The sequence below is a fragment of the Cryptomeria japonica genome, chromosome 3 (assembly GCF_030272615.1).
Source record: "Cryptomeria japonica chromosome 3, Sugi_1.0, whole genome shotgun sequence".
Classification (NCBI taxonomy): domain Eukaryota; kingdom Viridiplantae; phylum Streptophyta; class Pinopsida; order Cupressales; family Cupressaceae; genus Cryptomeria; species Cryptomeria japonica.
In genome coordinates, this window is record NC_081407.1 from 7098974 (window position 1) to 7119213 (window position 20240).

General features: G+C 31.6%; 1 protein-coding gene across 1 annotated transcript; it reads left to right on the top strand.

Moving 5' to 3' along the window:
- The first annotated feature begins 2286 nt into the window (after positions 1-2286).
- LOC131065659 (myb-related protein 308) lies at positions 2287-5015 on the top strand. Its single transcript, XM_058000245.2, has 3 exons — positions 2287-2602; positions 3355-3484; positions 4208-5015. Exons 1-3 carry the CDS (start codon positions 2470-2472, stop codon positions 4725-4727), a joined length of 783 nt encoding a protein of 260 aa, XP_057856228.1. The 5' UTR covers positions 2287-2469; the 3' UTR covers positions 4728-5015.
- Positions 5016-20240: the final 15225 nt, after the last annotated feature.

Here is a 20240-nt window from a genome sequence, read left to right on the forward strand (position 1 = left end):
TGTGGATAATTTTATGTTTAGGAGATCCTTCTCATATTAGTTCTACTATTTCTATTGTTGTTGAATGACACTGCGTCTTCTAGCAATGATTTTTGTATCTTGCCCTAAAGCAATGAGCCTCAGTTGAGAAACTCCTTATCTTGTATCTTGCCTAAGGTTGTGTGCCTTAGTTCTGCAAGTCCATCAGGTGTTGTTGCTCCTTGGCAGTGAGCCTAAGACTTTGTAATCATTGTTATTAATATTGTGAGTTAGATTCTCACTATGATTTTTCTCAGTTTGGGTTTTTCATGCAAATTTTGGTGTTCATGTGTTGGTGATTAGTAAGTTTTTCAGTAGTGTTTTGCATGTTTGAATGTTGTTTATAGTTTATCTGTTTTAAAAATATGGATTGATTCACCTCCCCTCTTAGTCCTGCCTTGGGTTCAACACCAACTTGGATGCTACATTTTGGGACGTTATGTCTATTCAATGATATATTATGATATGTCCTAACATGCATCATAAGTTGATCAACAAGTGTAAATTTCTCTTATAGCTCTCTTATGTGGCATATATGCTCTTACATTTTTTATGTAGGAGGCCCAACTTCTAGTAGCTTGAAATTTTGATATGGAAAGTCAATTGAGCTTGTTTTTATTCTTAAAACTAGGATGCAATATTGAGACATTTTCTAATGTTGAGATTTTTGATCTAACAAAATGCATGAATTCACCTTAGAAAATATTTCAATTATTTTAAATTTATTTAAAAAGGTTATATTGGACCACCTACCACATGAGCCAATCAAATCTTGTTTTTTATGCATGAAATTCGCTTCATGTTAATTGCTTGTAGCCCAAGTAGGACACACTATTATGAGTGAAGAGCCTTGTTCAAGGCTACACCTAATATTTGATTTACACATTTTTTTTTGTTTTTTGTGTATCACATGATCCTATGTTAGTGTGAAGATCACACAATCTATTATGTGATCAATTGCCAAGGAGCTTGACACATTTTTTTATTTGAACTTTTATAGATCTAATAGCCACAATAGATTCTAGGTGCATAGGCCAAATTTACAAGTGTCATATTCCAACAAAAACTACACTTGGCCATTACCTTGATGTACTCATGAGTTAAAAATTATTGTTGAAACACTTTAAATCAAACCTAATAAGATTCACTCAAATCTTCAAATTTGAAAATATGAGTTGAAGAACCACTATGTTTTATCACTTCAACTCATAGTCTGGCATTCATTTTCTCATCTCAACTACCTTGATTCAAATTTTTCACAATAATACTATTGGATATAAGCAAACCGCTATTGTAAGAGGGACTATCTTCACCAAAACATTTAAAGAAGAAAATGGGTTGACCTTAAGAACATCAAATTTACCAATTTATAAGCATTTTTTTCAAAAAAAATGAATCATGTAACAAAAGAGGCCTAGCATATTCTAAGTAATACAAAGGCACATCTCATTCAATATACTTCTCCAGTTAATGAAGATTATGATATGAAAGGATGACAAATCATGTCACTAAACTAATAATAAATTCTAGACTTTGAATTGACTATACCTAATATAAAATAACGATTAATAGTTATTTTTTGATTTTTAGCTTAACAATTAAATTTATATAATTAATTTATATCTTTTAATAATATTATTGACAATATTAAATGGTACCTAACTTTAATGTTTCTATTTTCTAAGTATAATACTTATAAAATTAATTTTTGATGTTGAAAATAGTAAGTCATGTTGACAATAGTAAGAAATATTAAATGCTAGAATGAATATTTATTCAAATATTATATTAATGAATTAAAATTTTAATGTAATTATTTAATTATAAATTTATTTTTTTTATTTTATTTTTTAAATGGAGGTTTGTCCACAAATTCATTTTTGCTACGATACCAGAACACAAGCATGGTCTCATGCCTTTTTGCCCCTAATGAGCTCATTAAAAACCTTTAAACTTCACCAGCGGATCAAAAATCCATTGACTAAAACTCAATTTTAAAAATCAAACTGTTTATTTATGAACAATTTTCTATTTAATATATAATTTTTATTTATTTTTAACTTAAAGAAGATGCACATATGAAGGATTAGATTTCATATTGTTACCAAATCCCTTTTTTTTGCCTTTAGTACACAATTTTATTCAAGGCCTAAGCAGAGATGGCCCACAATTCAAATAATTATGTGCCTAACCTGAACCCTAGGATAGCCATGTGTGTGCTCTCAGCTCAAAGATTTCACTCAATTCTGACAAAGACTTGGGCGACCCAACAAAAAGATTAGCTTAAGCATTGATAGAACTTCTACTCATTGACTTTGAGCGAACACACAGACCTTTTAAAAATATCATCTGATTTGATGGAGTACTTGATAGTTCACCTAATAATAAGGAGCACAGCAGATTAATGGTAAGGAAGAGCAGATCAATACATCTAGCACTTTTTGATTTATCATGGGGAGATCTCCTTGCTGTGAAAAAGCTCACACCAACAAAGGAGCATGGAGTAAGCAAGAGGATGAAACTCTCATTGCATACATTCAGGCCCATGGTGAAGGCTGTTGGAGAACTCTCCCAAAAGCAGCAGGTTTACAATCTGTTTACAGACTTTAAACTTCTGCAATCTATGTTCCTCAATAACTTTGTACATGCATGGAGAAAATCCTTTGTTTTCAAAAGGTTCTAAGATTTTAGAATTGTTTTCACAAAGCATATGGATATTTCTGACTGTAAAGTTTATAGGGAAATTCCTATCCAGTCTCTCAATGCACCAATTCATAAGTTACTCTTATGTATCATAATTTATGCATTTGTGTATCTTAAGAGCTGGATAGTCATTTCAGCGAAGAATAATTTGTTTGATAACACACCAATTTGGTGTCAAAAGTGAAGAGATCATAACATATGTCAGAATTTTTTTCCTAAGCACTTATATATAAAGTTTCTGTTTTAAAAACCTGTGTTTGAGGAAAAATTACACATGTTTCTAGCAAATTTAAGCTGCTACTCTCTATGATATGTGGAGAAAAGTTTGTGAAAAAAATTGTGTATTTAGGAATGGATGTTTCTAACGAGTACCATAAGATTCAAGGTTTAAGACTTGTTTATTAGCGGAGTGTTAATTTGTAGTCTTGTTCTGGGTTTAAATACTATAAGAAAATTTTTCTGAAAAATCTTTTTTTTTTCAGCACTAAGTTTCCATAATCTTATATTTACTGAATATGGTTTTTTTTGGGCCAATAAGTATCACGGTATGACAGACTTCCACCATTATTGCTTAAGAGCTTATTGAGTAATGTATGAATTTTTTGTTTCTGTTTCTTTCTTCTTTTTTGGCAGGACTGCAGCGCTGTGGGAAGAGTTGCAGGCTTCGATGGATAAATTATCTTCGCCCTGATCTTAAACGGGGCAATTTTACCCCAGAAGAAGATGAGCTTATTATAAAGCTCCATTCTATTCTGGGTAACAAGTGAGTAATCTGTCATTTTCTTTCATCACCATAATATTTTTTCTTTTTGGCACTAAAGTACCCATGATCCAGGTTTGTTTTAGAGTTACAGTTAGGCCATCTGGTTTGGTTGAAAATTGAAATACAAAGTCGTTGAAAGTGGGTTCCTTCTGCAAAAGTTACATGAGATTTTAGTCCATCAAATTGAGATATTTTTTTGTACATGGTGACCTATTCTCTTAGGCTTAGGCTTAGGAAAAAGTCTTATTTGACGTCAATGGCATGATGATAAGCCAGACATTTTCATACACCTAACTTTGTCCAGCCGGTTATTAGGTATACTTTGTTTGAGACTTTGAACTTGTCCTCATGTAAAGACTGGTTGGTCCCCCTGGCTGGTCCAATTTAGCTGGGTAACTAACATAATAATGATTTTGTTGTACAAGGTTTTATGAATTACCTAGAACTTTTTGATGCAGTTATGTGTCACTTCTGTGTTTTTTAATGGATTGAAGAGTTTGAGCAAGAATTAATGGAGTTAGCTTTTCCAATTCAATTTGTATGTAACAGATATAAACATATTGAGCTTAGTTTCTGGTATTAGCTGTGTGTGTTTATTTTCTTGATGTTCAGCAAAAGAATAGAATAGAATGATTGTTAACAGACCAAACAACAAAGCAATATTTAAATTGAACTTGAACCCAGACCACCATTGTGACAGTAATTTGTTCTTTTATGGTGCAGGTGGTCCTTAATTGCAGGCAAACTGCCAGGAAGAACTGATAATGAGATAAAGAACTACTGGAACACACATATAAAGAAGAAGCTGTTAGAGAAGGGAATGGATCCTTATACCCATTGCCCCATTGTCACATCTGCATCAAACTCTTCTTCCTCCAATGATAACACTCCATGTCATCTAAACAAGCCCAGCAGGCATGTAGCAGTAGAGACATTCACTGATTTTTTCCAGCAGCAGGCCATTTCTTCCTCTCCAATGGTTTCCAGCTATCCTACTGCACTGCTAGATGATGATGATAATGTCAATCTTGAACTATCAATTACATTACCATCCCTGAATACAGCCCAAGGCAGTGGTACTGCAGCCTCAGCTTCTTCATTGACATTCAGTTCTTGTAATGATGAAATCTTCTACAATGGAGAGGCAACGTCATCAAATGGAAATTTTACAAAGCAAGAGTCTGTTTGCTGTCACATAGGGCTGCACACCATTGGTGGAAGTTGCTGCTGCTGTTCTGGTTAGTCTGAAAGATTTATGAAGCCATGGTACATGCTCAATAACCATCAGCATACCAGTGTACACATAAATTTTGGCATCTGTCTGTAAAAATTGGGGTACTAGTCTAGAAAGAGTCCAATTAATCTTAGAAATAAGGGGTATTACTCACAAATCTATCAGACCATGTGCCTTGGAAATCTGCTATGAAGTGAAATCCCATGGAAAGATGAACCAACTTATCTTTTTTTTTAGTGTAAATTTAACTTTCACTTACCGAGCTTAGAACAAGTGGAGTGTGTCCATATTATTATCCATGTCTGTTCTTTTTGAATGTATCTGATTGTTATGTGCAGATAATATGAAAGTTTGTGATATGAGAGTTGTTATCATATGGATTGTTTACATTTTTTCTTTGCAAGCTTTTTCATTTTGATGATGAATCATGGAACATGACATGATTTAAAATGTCGATGAAAAAATAGATCACAATCAAATCCAGAAACCATCAACACAAAGAATCTACATCTACATCAAAATACCAAAAAAAATATTGCCACTTCTACCAATTAAACTTGAAAAAAAAATATCTGTGGTGAAGGAAAATTTTTAAAAACATGTAAACAGTGACAACCAAAATAATTAAGAAAAGGTAAAATATGTGGAAAATCTAGGCCAGAATTATTAATGCTCTTTTTCTGTGTGTCAGGCATGGATGTAGGAATGCAAAATCTTAACGCCATGATAATTGATGTTCTTTAATAAGTTTGATAATCTGATTAGTTGGGACATTAGGATCTATAACTTATTATTAGGTGAACAATGCCATAAATTTAATGGATAACATCTCTGTCTCTATCTTTTCCTGCATTATTTTTCAAACATTATTTTTCAAAATATTTGGAGGTACATGAATGGTCCATGCACGTGAAGATTTGAATGAGTGCTGCAATTGCTATGAAGGTACGCATGTTAGATATGTGCCACAAAAATTTAGGTGGAATATACTTTGTTTAGATGAGTATAAAAAGTTGGTACCAACTATAAACATTTTATTAAGTTTTGCTTCCAAACATGGCTTTGATATATTAAGGGAGGAGTGAATAGTTTACATAGGGTATGGTAATCCTTTTTAAAGTTTATCATGGCTAGATTGTTTTCGTTTTTTTATTTTAAACTTGACCTATAAAATATATTATGATTTTAATCTAATTCTATGTTTGTGTCTTTGGGTTTTAATGTAAATCAAAACAACAGAATCTATATTTTTATTTTTATTTTTTTTCCTATTATAAAAATACATTATTTTTAATTAGATTTAAATAAATTTATTTTTAATGTAAAATAATATAAATTTTCAAATAATTATACTAATTAATTATAGATCTATTTTATTGTTTGGTACTATAATTAAATATTAAAAACATTATTATTAAATTGAAAATTAAAAATATTTGAAACTAATAAATCATATCAAATGATGTATATAAAATAATTATTCAATAATTTTCTTATATATCATTTTAATTTTTAACAATTTCATTTAAAACTATATTATGAAAGAGTTTACAACCTACAATTTCTAATTTAGAATACAAAATCCATTTGAGGATAAGGGCAAGTACCAACCATTTGTCCCACTTATATTCGCTTAGATTTCAAATTTGTTGGGGGTGGCTAGCCCATATAAATAAACAAGTAGAACTATTGGTCACCTCACATAATTGAGCATATATAAATTTCTCACCAAATTTATGGTCTTTTTTATCTGCAAAGAGTAAAATAGTGTTTCATGACACTTTACATCATGTCATACTATAAACACAAGAAAGTACTTATTTTATAGAGTTAAAAAAAAGCTTGCTTTTTATACAAATTTAGGCTAATTAATTAAATATAAGTAATTAATTAAAAAATAATTATCTTTGAAGTTGATTTTTATTATAGATGTAAGTGAACATAAGAATTAAATTAAAAATAAATATTAATTGTTTTTTAATGATAGAAAATGTGCTGCTAAATGTAAAAAAAAAAATTGTTTTTCAATATTTATATTTTTATATGATTTTATATAAAGAAATTTAATTTTAAGAATTTATTTTTTGTCTTGTGGTTTAGATTTGTATGTATAGCTACTTTCCATGGATATGGAAGTGATCTTCTATATGAAAATGAGCCTATAACTTGTAAGAATTATCTAGCATTTTGTAGATTGTTGCAACATGTTCATTTTGATCTTTCAAATTTGAATGTGTGTAAGGACTTATAATGTTTGTAAACAACCTACAAAAAAATGTTAAATTACAAAGGCCAAATTCTCCCTAGTCAAATCCTTGGACGGGTTCCCTTTATAACTTTGTGTAAAGTTTCAAATATAACAAGCAAGTGTACAATAGACCTAAGATGACATGATCTAATAATAGTACTACGATGCTCTCATAAGTACCATATCAATCAAACCTTGATGCATGTTCTTTTTTTATAACTCTTAGGTGGATGATCCTAAATTATTTCAAATAGTTAACCAAACGAGAAATTTAAAAAAGTAATTTAAGATTATTTTTTATAAAATCTATAAATTTCATATAATATTAGTTATAAGGTAGAAGTATTATTTTTAAATATCTAATAAAATAAAGAGAATATAATATTACTTTGTTATATTGTTTTAAAATTAGGATAATATATTAATTCATATGTTTTAATAAAAAAATTATAGTATTGTAAAGGAAATAATGATATATTTAATACTAATTTGTACATATATTTATATTTTAAAAGGACTCTTTGAGAATTAACCACTTTGTACACATGTTTATGTTATATAATAGTTCTAAGTTTAAAAGCTATTAAGTTGCTTCTTTAAAATTGTGTATTTAAAAAATGTCATCTTAGTTCAATTGAATAATCGAAATACATAAGAGAGGCCAACTAAAGAGCCTTATCAAACTCATTTGGTGCTCTATTCTTATTATGCTCATGAAATATATTACCCTAGATGGTAGGTCCACTAGGGCTTTTGGGCACCATTTTGTTATGTTGAATCACTTTAGGCATAAGGTGCAAATTTCCTTTCCTTTCTTTCTTCAAGATTCTATCAATGCTAGTATTAAAGACCATAGGAAGAACAAGAAGAAACTGATCCTTCATGGGGGTTTGTTGTTGTTTAATCTTTGAGAATATTAAATCACAAACCTCCCCTTCCTCTAGAATTCAGGATTCTTCATATGAAACTAAGGAGGGAGAGTCTACGAGTCTTTCTTCTAAGGAAGAGGAGTGAAACATTGATCTGGATGTTTCTGACTTTGAGACAAAAGATAAGAAGAAGCAAAGTCAAAGGGCTAAGAAAAGTAGGGCTTCCCTTGTTTTTATGTCTAATTCTAAGTCTATGCCTTCCTACAATATTAGGCCAAATAATTCGGAGCCTGTTATTAATAGGAATGAGAGATCTCCTTTTCCTAAAGACCTTAATACAAATTCCCCTTATCTCAATCTGGATAGAGAGAACACAGATGATGTTTTGGCTATTGCTCGTGATTCTGTAGTTGATAATTTCAAAATGCAAAAGTAGGTCTTCAATGAAATCAAAAAGATTAATGTCAAGCTCTGTGTTGTTAGCAGTAAACAAGACAACCATTGTGCTAAATAGTGGAGTGTTGAATAGAGGAAAACTATTGTTGAGTCTATGCAAAAGATTGTGAGCATAATTAATGATCTTAAGAGAGATTGTGATAGTAGAATCTTAAATTTGGAAGAGAAACTCAAGAAAGAGCATGATGGCAGATTGAAACAACTAAAGAATAAGTTCCAAAAAATCAATGAAAACCTCATTTTCCTAGTCACTTGCAGCCATGAAGTGGTTAAGAGTTCTACGTAAAGTATAAACACCATGGTTGGTAAACTCGAAGGTCTTCATCAAGAAGGGATGACGATCGATGTGGACTCTCTTGAGAAGATACATGATGAATACAGGTCCTTCCAAAAGGACTAGAGCTATCTTGAAAAAGAAAGATCCTAACCAAGACATACAAGAGTTGAAAAAGATTGCCATCAACATGACTCTGTTGGAAGCAGAGGTCACAAAGGTTCTAAAGAATCTGAATTAATCTATCTCTCTCTTGTTGTCGTGTTCCTGGTTTTTGGCTTTATGGTGGTTTTTTTCTATTTTTAATGTGACTATATCTTTAAGCAACATTTTGTAATTGGTCTTTATTAAAGGGTTTTAGGTCCCTTCAAAACCTGATTGTTCCTTAATAAAAAACTAAATAGTCTTATCTAAAAAAATATAAATTCCCATTCAAAAATTCAATCACACACATCTGCAGTTTTCTTTACAAATTGCACACAATTTTTATTAGGAAATCAACATTCAAATTATTTGTTTCTCTAGGTTGAATTAATCCTAAGGGCATAACAATCATTAATGAAGTTTGGTAGTTCACTTCATACATAGCAAGGCTCTAAAGGTGATTATCAACACCATCCAATTTTCCTAATACAAATATTACCCCCCAAAAATATTCTTTATAAGTATTGAAAGTCAAATTCCATAGAGGATAAAATCAATCTATCTAGGACAAAAATATGTCACCTAGACCAAATTGCAATACAATGTGAATGTCCCAACCTCTAGGAATGTTAAGGTTCATTTGTTATAGGTATTCAACACCATATTCAATTTTAGATTTGATATATTATTTTTGTATGTATTGGCTTAGAAGTGAAAGTGGACATGCATTGATTTCAAGGTAGCCTCTAATCCATCCCAATCATTTTGTTAGAAGTGTGGATGGAATGAATGAAAGCACAGTTGAAAGTAATGGAAATGTATTATCAGTATATCATCAACTTACACTAGCATTATATGAATGGATATAACCTGATTCTTCTCTAGAGAAGTTTTACATCCCAACTTTCATTTTTTTATTTAAGAACATCAAGAAATATGTTTGTAGTTTTTATGTATTTGTAACAATCATCTAGATGAAATTGCAATGCCCTAGATAGAATCATATCACATTCAACAAAATCACATATGATAGTACCCTAAGACAAATTAGAGAGCAGAGGCACGCCTATCACATAATTCACAGTAGAAATCACATTCTAAAATATGAAACTTGATTTTTAAAAATATTGTAAATTATTACTTTTTCATTTTTAACACCTTAAAAAATAAACAATTCTAACTTCTCATTTACTTTATTATGCCAAGAGATGTTTTATAATGACAATAGAATGCAAAGTATCATGTTATGATCATGTACATAAAAACTACAATGCAACCAACAAATATTAAAAAATTCAAACTATAACATATAAAATAAATTATCCAAAATAATTAAATTCTAACTTCTCATTTACTTTATTATGCCAAGAGATGTTTTATAATGACAATAGAATGCAAAGTATCATGTTATGATCATGTACATAAAAACTACAATGCAACCAACAAATATTAAAAAATTCAAACTATAACATATAAAATAAATTATCCAAAATAATTAAATGTAGAAATGAAACATATAAATATAATTATAAAACACAATACGTGCATACACTTTATTAACAAAGAAAAAATAAAATTTATTATAAATTAAATCATTGTTTATTTAAATCATTGTTTATTTAATAAAAATATTATTATATATAAATATAAATATTTAATATTTCATGAAATATGTACGAAGTTCGGGAAATGGAACTATTAAAAAAACGTATAAATATATGATAAAAAGTAAAATCAAAACAAAATAATTATACTGTTCAAAATAAAAAATAAAAAGTAACTTAGAAAAATAAAATAAGTCTTCAAATAAAAACAAAATAAACAATATAAATAAAAATAATTCTTAATTAATTATAAAGCATCACGGAGTGTGATCCCAGTGTCTACCAGTGTGATCCCAATGTCCATCCAATAAACATACTCAATTTAATCCAAAAAAAATTATGTTTAAAAATTATTCTTAACTAACAAGTCAAATTTATATATCCATATATGTATATAACACATCAAATGATTTTAAAATAAAATAAAATAAATCTTAATAAAAAAGATAATTTCATATTTGTCCAACCTTACATATATTTCTACTAATTATTTCTCAATCTCAACTTAATAATTATTTAAATCTAACTCTAATAGCTACCATATTATTGTTTAAACCTTAAATATCTATATTTATAGGAATAGAGACTGCACTTATTTCCCATTCAATAATAACATGATTGATATGAACCTAAAACAAATGTTAACAGCATTAAGTGAAGTACGACGTAAACACCCCGATTTTCCAATGCATCTACGTCCATAATGTTAAATAAACAAATAAATAAAAACCTAAAATATAATCCAATACACCAAAAAAAACGCGGCTAGACAATACATTTGTGTGTACTCTCCAATTAAAAACCCAAAATATTTGTCCTATCATTATCATAGTGTTTGATTATTATTATTACTATTAAAAGCAAAATCAAGAATTGTGACAGCATATCAAACATAAATGCAGAGAATCAATGGGGTCTCTTTGTGGATAGGATACTAATATTTAATATTGAGTAGCAATGCTAAATAATAGCCTACCAACTTCCTTTTTACAACATTATATCATACCTACACACTTTATCACCTAAAAGTTACATGTTTTAACCTTATGTTGTGTCTAGAAGGACACCTAGAAAAAACTATTTTTATTAGAAAGGACATTGAAAGAGATGGGCAGGTGGGTGATTGCTAGATAACAAAATGTACATATCCCTATATGGGATTAGGTGGTCACTAGTTTGATTACTAGCATCTTTTTTATATTTAATCATTGGAAAAGATGCAAGGAATTCTTTTTCCCAAAGGATACTAGAAAGCAACATCTCACCAAACATTTTTATGTGCACATATCTTGTCTCCATATTCTTTTAACCTATCCATAAAATAATGCATAAAGTAGTGACACATGAGCTTCAATTGGGGAAGTTTTTTTAATAAAAAATACATGTGATAATCCAACGACTAGGTTGACCTAATTACTTTTTAGGAAAGTTGGTGAGAGATTTGGATTGAAAGTCCCCCCATGCATGAGCCATCCATTATGTTTGAGGAGAGTCAGTAGATGGAATGGCGCTGTGACATGAGGGTGCTTCTAGAATGTGTGTATGTGTGTACCCACCACTCACATTAGATGGTGACTTTGTATATACACCCAAATGACTTACTCAATTAGACTACTTTATTGATATTTATTGTGTATATATTCCTCAGTGTGAATATACCCACCAATTTTTTATTACCATCTTCGTACCAAAACATCAGCCTTACATATGGGGCAGTTGGTTGTACTAATCACATGGCAAGTAAGTAAGAAATTTTACACCATTCCCTGTGCACCTTTTGAGGAATTCCTCAACTACCAAGGTTGATTATGGTCAAAAGGATTTCTTAATTCAAATTTAAATAATATATATTTCACTTTATTAGCTTCATAACAAACATTTGATTCACCTAACAAAAGGAAAAGGTGATATGTAACTCATAAATCAAGGCATGCTTTTTTGAAAATGAACGTTAAGGTCAATGTAATACCTAGTCTATTCAAGAGTTGTCATTCTCGACAATGATTTGCAAAATGACTCTGTGTTTTGCTTTAATCATGTGGTGGAACCCACTTTCAAATGACTCTGGGTCTTGTCTTTAATGAAAACCCTAATCTTATGGCCCCCACATAGAATTTTGTGGCCCATGATGCATGATTTATGATTTATGAATGTTAGGGAGATTGATGAATATAAATAAGCCCACCAACTATATAATAACCACTAACTTACAAGGAAGGTCGCCCTCAAAATACCATACAATCTTACACTTAGGAAAACATCACAATGATAATAATAACAACACCGAATATCATGTTAGATTACAACTAAGAAAGCACTAGAATAATTAAAACTAGGAGGAGCACCCTACCAAACATGGCATACATAATAATAATCTTAATCACACTTACATAAATATCTGTTCAATTTAATTAAAGGGTAATTAATTAGTAAATCATTAATTTAGATGATAATTTAGGAGATACAATACATTTGAAGTAAAATTGAAAATTAAATAAGAAAATAAAGGATACCAAATAAAGTCAAAAGTTTCTTTATGTATGAAAGGAGATTCATCTATTATCGATATTCTTAACAAGTCTGTTTTCAAAAGTTATTTCACAAAATTTTGAAATTTTAAAAATTATTTAAGACTTCAACAAAAGTATGAGTGGGGTTCGTGAAGTTAGAAGCTTCTTTATGTCATTTCATCTAAATAAAAGGTCAAAGATTTTTGTCTGGAATGCTCTTAAATTACTCTAATCAAATATTGATATTTTATAAAAACTATTTAAATTAGACCATGAAAGGAGATTTATTTGGTATCATCATCCCTATAAAGTTTGTTTCTTGGAGTTATCTAGTATCTCATAGACTATATCTTCAAGCAAAAAAAACTTATAATTTAAATTCTAACTTTATTATGTAGGTCATGCAATGAATGAAAATTGTCTATGGTATGTAAGAAGTTTGTAGTATTACACAAAGACTGTTACATTGACCTTGCATTATTGAATCTTGATTTGAACCTACATACACCAACTTCTTGGACTACTGTGTAGTCATATGTACCTCTAATTTCATTTAAATATTACTAAATAAATTCATATAGATTAAACATCATTGTATTATCCTTCACTTTATCAACAAAGAGTATATAAGGTTGGCAAAAATTATTTTCTCTAGTATACACATGCATACATACCCAACAAACATTATCTACCATTGTAACGTCATCTAAAGATAATAGAATGAAATTTAAATATTTTGTTTTTTCTTATACATCATGTTTTCCACTTTTGCAAGACTTTGTTCCCATTCCCATCCATTTTTTATTGACTATTGTTTTAGGAGGTTAATAATGCTTATAAAAAATAATTATTATATCATGGAAATATCATCATTGGATGCCCTCTAGTTAAAATATGAGAAACACCACTCAACTAAATACTTTTTTTCTATCTGTCTCCCATCATCTTTCCAAATTGAGCTTCAATTTTGTATCCACATAGAGAAAGCTTGACATATTTTTCTTACACTCGTCATATTCTAAGGGAAATCCATCTTTGTTTTTATTCTATGATATTTCAACAAATGTGTAATTTTACATCCAACCAATCTAAAAATTATCTAAGAAATCTCACTCTCTTCTTTGTTTTGGTTTGGTTTTTATTTTTCCCTTCTGTGCAAGGTCTCCATTTTCTTGATCACTTTTTACGGCGAGTTTTTAATATTTTTATTCTTATCATCTCTATAATATCATCTCTATCATTATCATCCAACTCATTACAATATTTCTCTAAATTATTCCCTTGTCTATTAACAGATGGTACAAAACTTGATGTTATAGGTTAGTTTACGAGTGCTGGAGTATATAATATTACGTTTTCTTATGAACACCATTAACCACTTGCAACAAATTGGTCCTAATCAACATCACTCATGAATTGAAAACTATAAAAAAAAATGTCATATTTTAAGATCACCATCAAAATGTAACACTAACAATTTTAGTATCATTTATAACAATGAAACTTAAAAAAAGTACAAACAAATGGAACAATAGATCCTTATGGACTAGATATATCACTACTTAATAACATTTATAATAATGAAAGTAAATAGATAGATAAACAAGAGGAATATCATATTATAGGATAATAAATAAATTACCACGTGTCTCTCATTGAATCACTAATCCTTATAGATGTATATGACTTGCTAAAAATAAAATTCCATGTAGCAAGAAAGTAGTGAGAATTAAAGAAACTAAAGAAAGAAGTCTTTAAAAAGTCTCCATATAACATAAAGAATCAAGAATCAAGTCTATTCAAATTAAGAGAAGAACAAAATGTATAAATGAATAACTCTTAGTCTCCACGATATTTATATCAATTCAAAATTTGAAAAGCACACATGATTTTAAAATGGTGGAGTAGCAATATGGTGAATCATGCATGATTGTAAAATAGTTGATGTAAATATTAGGCAGTTGGCACCATGATCTAAAACATATATGGTGATTGTAAGGTAATTATGGACTCAATCATAGCATGTATTTATAATGCTATTACAAAAATTGGTACTCACGTAGTGTAAAATTTTAATGTCATTACCGAATACATCAATAAATTAAAACATGTCACCAAAATTTTGGGTGATTCCCTATTACAAACACATATTTTACTATTGAGAATATGTATAAACACTTCATAAATTATTTGTCCCAATAATTAATTTTCAATTTGGGGGATTTAGAACCCTAATCATTTCATTATATTTATCAAAATATAATTAACCAATACCAACTATTCACAAAATGTTTAAGATTCACCACTTAAAAGTAATTGAGGAAGAGAAATTTCCTTTATCAATTGCTATGAATCCTCATTAATAACAAGATAACTATTTTTTTACCTAACACATAAAGTGGAGAGTTAATGACATAACCTTATTCTAAGATGATTCTAAACAATTCAAGCTTTTAAAGGTTTCCATCAATAAAGAGGCAAGTGGAATTATCAAATAGGAGTAAATTTGAACAACCAAAAAGAATGTCCCTAATTCTAGAGCTCTAATCACATCTAAGGTAAAAAACCACTCTATAAATAGTCACATATTTTGTTGTTACAATTAATTTATTAAACTTTATAGAAGAATAACATATTCAAACATAAAAACAGAGTTTCCCTAATTTGATTTTGCAATTTCCCGCTTTGCAATTTTCAAATTTCAAACCCCCGCCGTTCATGGTGGTTTTTGCAGGTGGGGATCATCCCCCACCGCCTTTGGGCCCCACTTTGGACTCTGCAATGTTGACAAATTCTGTCACATCCCCTCCTGCCACCACAGTGGTTCCTCCTTCCGGTCTGGGTGAGTTTCAGTCGATTGCGACCTGTCTACCTGAGGCTGTGATGGTCGATGGTCCTAAATAGGGAAGTTCATTGGTCACACCCGTGGTTTCTGCTCCTAAACCCGATGCATTTGTTGTTCAGGATGAACAAACTATCACTAGACCTCAAATTGATAGCTCGAACCTCAAAGGTTGGAAAAACATGCTGGTCGGGAACATTGAGACTGTGGACCCCAACATCGTCCCTGTCTACTCTCAAACTGAGGAGGGAACGACTTTAGAGCTCCCTAACACAGTTTTAGACCGCATCTTGCTCAACATGGCCAACACCCTAGTGGGAAAAAATTTCTCTCTCTGCCCCATGGTGAATATGGTTAGAAAATGGGTTAAGGACAAATGAAAACTGAAAGGGAGTGTCTAAGTTAGCGCTATGCCTGGAGGCCTCTTCCTCTTCAAATTCACTGCTAAGGAGGATGTCACTATTGTCCTTTATGGTTGTTGGTCTTGTGGGTGATGCAACCTCTCCCTCTGTCGACGAAAGGTTGGTTTTGACCTAGCGGCTGATTTGCAGAAAACTACCTCGGTTTGGGTGTGGCTCTTGGGGCTCCCCCTTGAGTACTAGGACGAGTCCATCTTTAAATGGATTGGGAACACCTTTCGACACTTTGTTGGTATCGATGAGATTACTAGAACCAAATCGCGTCTGGTTTATGCACGATTCTGTTGGGATCCAAGAACACTGAGAGGGGGGTGAATCAGTGTTCTGTTGGTAACACTAGATTTTATCCTTTTATACCATACACATATAAATTGGTAAACAAATAAACATATAACATGAAGCAAATAAATCATCCAGATAAATGAACAACATAGCACACATAATTTATACGTGGAAAACCTCAAAGAGAAAAAACCACGGTGGGATTTGTGACCCACAATATCAGTTCATTGGCCATATGAAATGATATTATATATAATGGGGGCCTGCACATGCAAGAAGGCACACTGCCTAGAGCATACTGCTCATCACTAAAGAGTCTCACTGACTACAAGTTTCTATTGAAGTAAAACAATAAAAATGAACTCAAAAATGCATCTCCTATGCCAAATAGAGTTCCGGTTCTAGCTCTGCTCTATACTGGTTCATAAACCCTGGACACTACTACTGGTATCTCTTCTCCTCCAAGAATGCTTTCCAAGTTATCTACATATCATTGCATGATATAGCATTCGCATACAAATGATTTACTTACATATATTTCACATTATATAATTCTACTATATTATCCTATGTCGTATCCTATATCATATCATATGTCATATCCAAAATGACCTAGTAGACTGACCTATATACCCATTACAAACAATATGCCTTATGTCAGCTTACAATGTATTACAAAAGTTATTCAATGTCGGCCTCGACAATAATTACAAAATGATTCACAAAATAAATCTCCCTTGATGTCGGCTTCCTTCAAGTATTGATGTCGATGTCGGTTCCGGTGTAGCTTTGAATGCTCCAAAGCTAGTGTCTATCAGTATATGCCTCCTAATGCTGGTATATAACTTCCGTCTAATCTTGTTGTCATTAATGACAACAAAATGAATCCAATGAGTGTCAATTTCCAACAATCTCCCCCTTTGGCATTGATGGCAACACTCATGTGAAAAATGGATTCCCTGTCGGTTCAACTGAATTATGCTCCCCCTGAGAAATACACTCCTTATGATATCCTGATATTCTTCCCATGTGATCCTGTTTGATTTTTCTTATATTTTTCACATATATACATAGTCCCCCTTTGGCATCAATGCCAAAGACAGGTGAAAAAGTTGAAAGAATTCAGAACAAAATAATAAATGAATACTGTTAATTTCACTGGAGCTTGACCAACTTCAAAATTTATGGGTAAGCCTTATTCAACAACTGAAGATATGTATCCCAGCCAGTTTTCAAGGTGTCAGATATAGATGCTAGTCCACTTAGTAAGTGGGCAAGTGTTTCCTTCTCTTTGACATCTATCGGTGTGGGTTTAGCAATCATGTCCATGCACTCTCTCTTATGAACACCCAGTGAATCCAATCTGGGACTCACCAATCCTCTAAGACTTCTTGCTATCCTAATGACTTTATCTCTCTCCTTCTCAAAAAGCAAAAATTTGGATCTCCAAGGACAAAATTTTTCCATCAACAAATGTGGTCAATGTGGTTAATCCATCAAAAGAGTTTGCAATGCTAGCTACTTTATCATGTAACTCCTTTAATCTGCTATCTACATTAGTTGTAAGAATTCCTATGTTACAACAGACCCTATAGATATTTGTACCTTGTTTCAGACAATTCTCAATAAGAATGAGGCCTCAATTTTCTTTTTCTCTGTTTCTATGATTTGGTCAAAGGCTGCTCTTTTAGCTATAGTGAATCTTTCTAGAGCCTGTTGATATGCAATCTGCCTCAGAGATTGAAAATTGTTAGAAATATGTTCTATTAGAGTCTTGAGCTTGCTGGAAGGGCTTGCTCCATCTTCAATCTTACAATCAGGTAACAATCTGTGCAATATTGTAACTGATTGATCAATTATTCCCTTGTCTGCAATACCCTCCTTCAATAATTTTCGAGTTGCCATCATCATCAACTCAATGGGACTCATCTCAGTGACGGATTTCTTCTCAACCTGAGAAATGTCAATTGCCAAAACCTTTGCCAGGGAGTCTGTTTTAACTGTTGGTATAGATTCAGTTTTCTTTACCTTATCCTCTACAACCTCTTTTGCACCGGTGGCTTCGCCACTTGGTGCAGTGTCAATTACTGCCGACGGAGTATTATCCATAATATTTACAGTATCATGTACATTTCCTTGCTTAAAAATAGTTTCAGTCAGTATGGATTGTACACTCTCCTTTACTGCCAGTTGTGTCTATATGTCTATAGTTACTGTCGGTGTGGTCAAAATTGGAGCTGAACTACCCAAAATACCTTTCCCTTTTGATTTGTCAAGAACGGTGGAGGATGTAGCTTTTGCAAATTCTTCTTGAGATGTAAGAAAATATGGATTCTTCTGGAAGAATTTGGTCCAACCCTTACTAGTCTCATTTATCACCTCATTTACTCTTCCCATCATTAGACTTATCTGTCGAGGTTTACTACTAAAAACTATCCTATTTGCAACATCTATGCATCTTTTCATTTCCTCATTTTTTATAGAACCACACATTTCCAAAAGTGCTACTTCCTTAATCTCCCTATCCCTCTTGACAGCATCAAGTCTTCTAGCATCAAGTTTATTATACAAAGATAGAGGTATCTCCTTCAAAATTTCTATTAAGGCTTTCTTATAAATGTCTATATGTAACAAAATAGCCTCTTCTATTTCATTTTTCTCATCATCCTCTAAATCTTCATAATACATAGATACATTTTTCAAAGTTCCATCTTTTGTAATTTCATCAATTAGCTCAACACAGGTCTTTTTAGTCTTACCGGTTTCAATATCATCACTCTTCTTCTTTTTGCTTGTGGTTGTCGGTGTAGATGTGATTGGTTTCCTCTTTTGTATAGGCCTCCTTGCCAGAGGTAGTGGTGCAATAGGTTTAGTTGCCTTTCTAACAAGTCTCCTCCTAGGCTCTTCCTTCTTCTACTCTACTGGTAGTTGATCCACATTCTTCCTTTGTACCCTTCTGAAAGCTAGAGGTTCATTGTCCTCAGGGTTAGAATCAAAAGTGATGGTAGAAATGTAAGCTTCAAACTTCTTCACCTCTGTAGTACTAGCCATTGTTGGTTTTGCTGTCGGTTTGGATCCAGAACCCAATTGAGTGTCTATCTTATGAATTGCATCATGTACATATGCATACATCTTTTCTATTTTCTCGTCTCTTCTCTTCTTGTTAAAAACAGTTTTGACTTCAACGGACTTCTGTTCTGTTGTACCAAAATTCTTTCTTTTGTCATCCAATGGGGCATCTAGAAGCATTTTTGCATAGAGTTCAAAAATGATATCATCCACTTCATATCTAAGCTCAATAATCCAGATTGTCCTAGGTTCAACTGCCTCCATAAGGGTTTCATCGATTTTCACCATAAAACAGATATCAATGGAGTACTTCTCCACAATTTTCTTTGATATTCTCCCCCTCTGCCTCATGTTTTCTTGGAATGTTTTGAAATACCCCCAAAGTTTCTCATCTCTGTCGGTACCAAGACCAGTGATTGCTTCCTTGATTTGCATACCTATCGGTATGTTATGAGCCCAACGCTTCTTGCCAAGACTAGATAGCTCATTCAGGAAGTAAAGCATTAAACAAACAATCAAATTTCCATATCTGAAAGTTCCTTTCTTAACTCCCTTGATCTTCCCAAGGTTCAACATCAATTCACTCCTCATCCATTCACATAAATCATATTTTGCATTATTCCTTAGCATCTGATATGCAGCATGAATGCATGAACTAGCAACATAATTCAATCTGTTGGATTGAGTTACCTTATAACCTTTTCTCATGCTTGTAAATTTCACATTAGTGTGGGTGATTGTGTTGATCCTCATTGATCTGCTATCAGGAGTTGCACCGGTGAGTTTCTCGACCTCAATGTTGGAA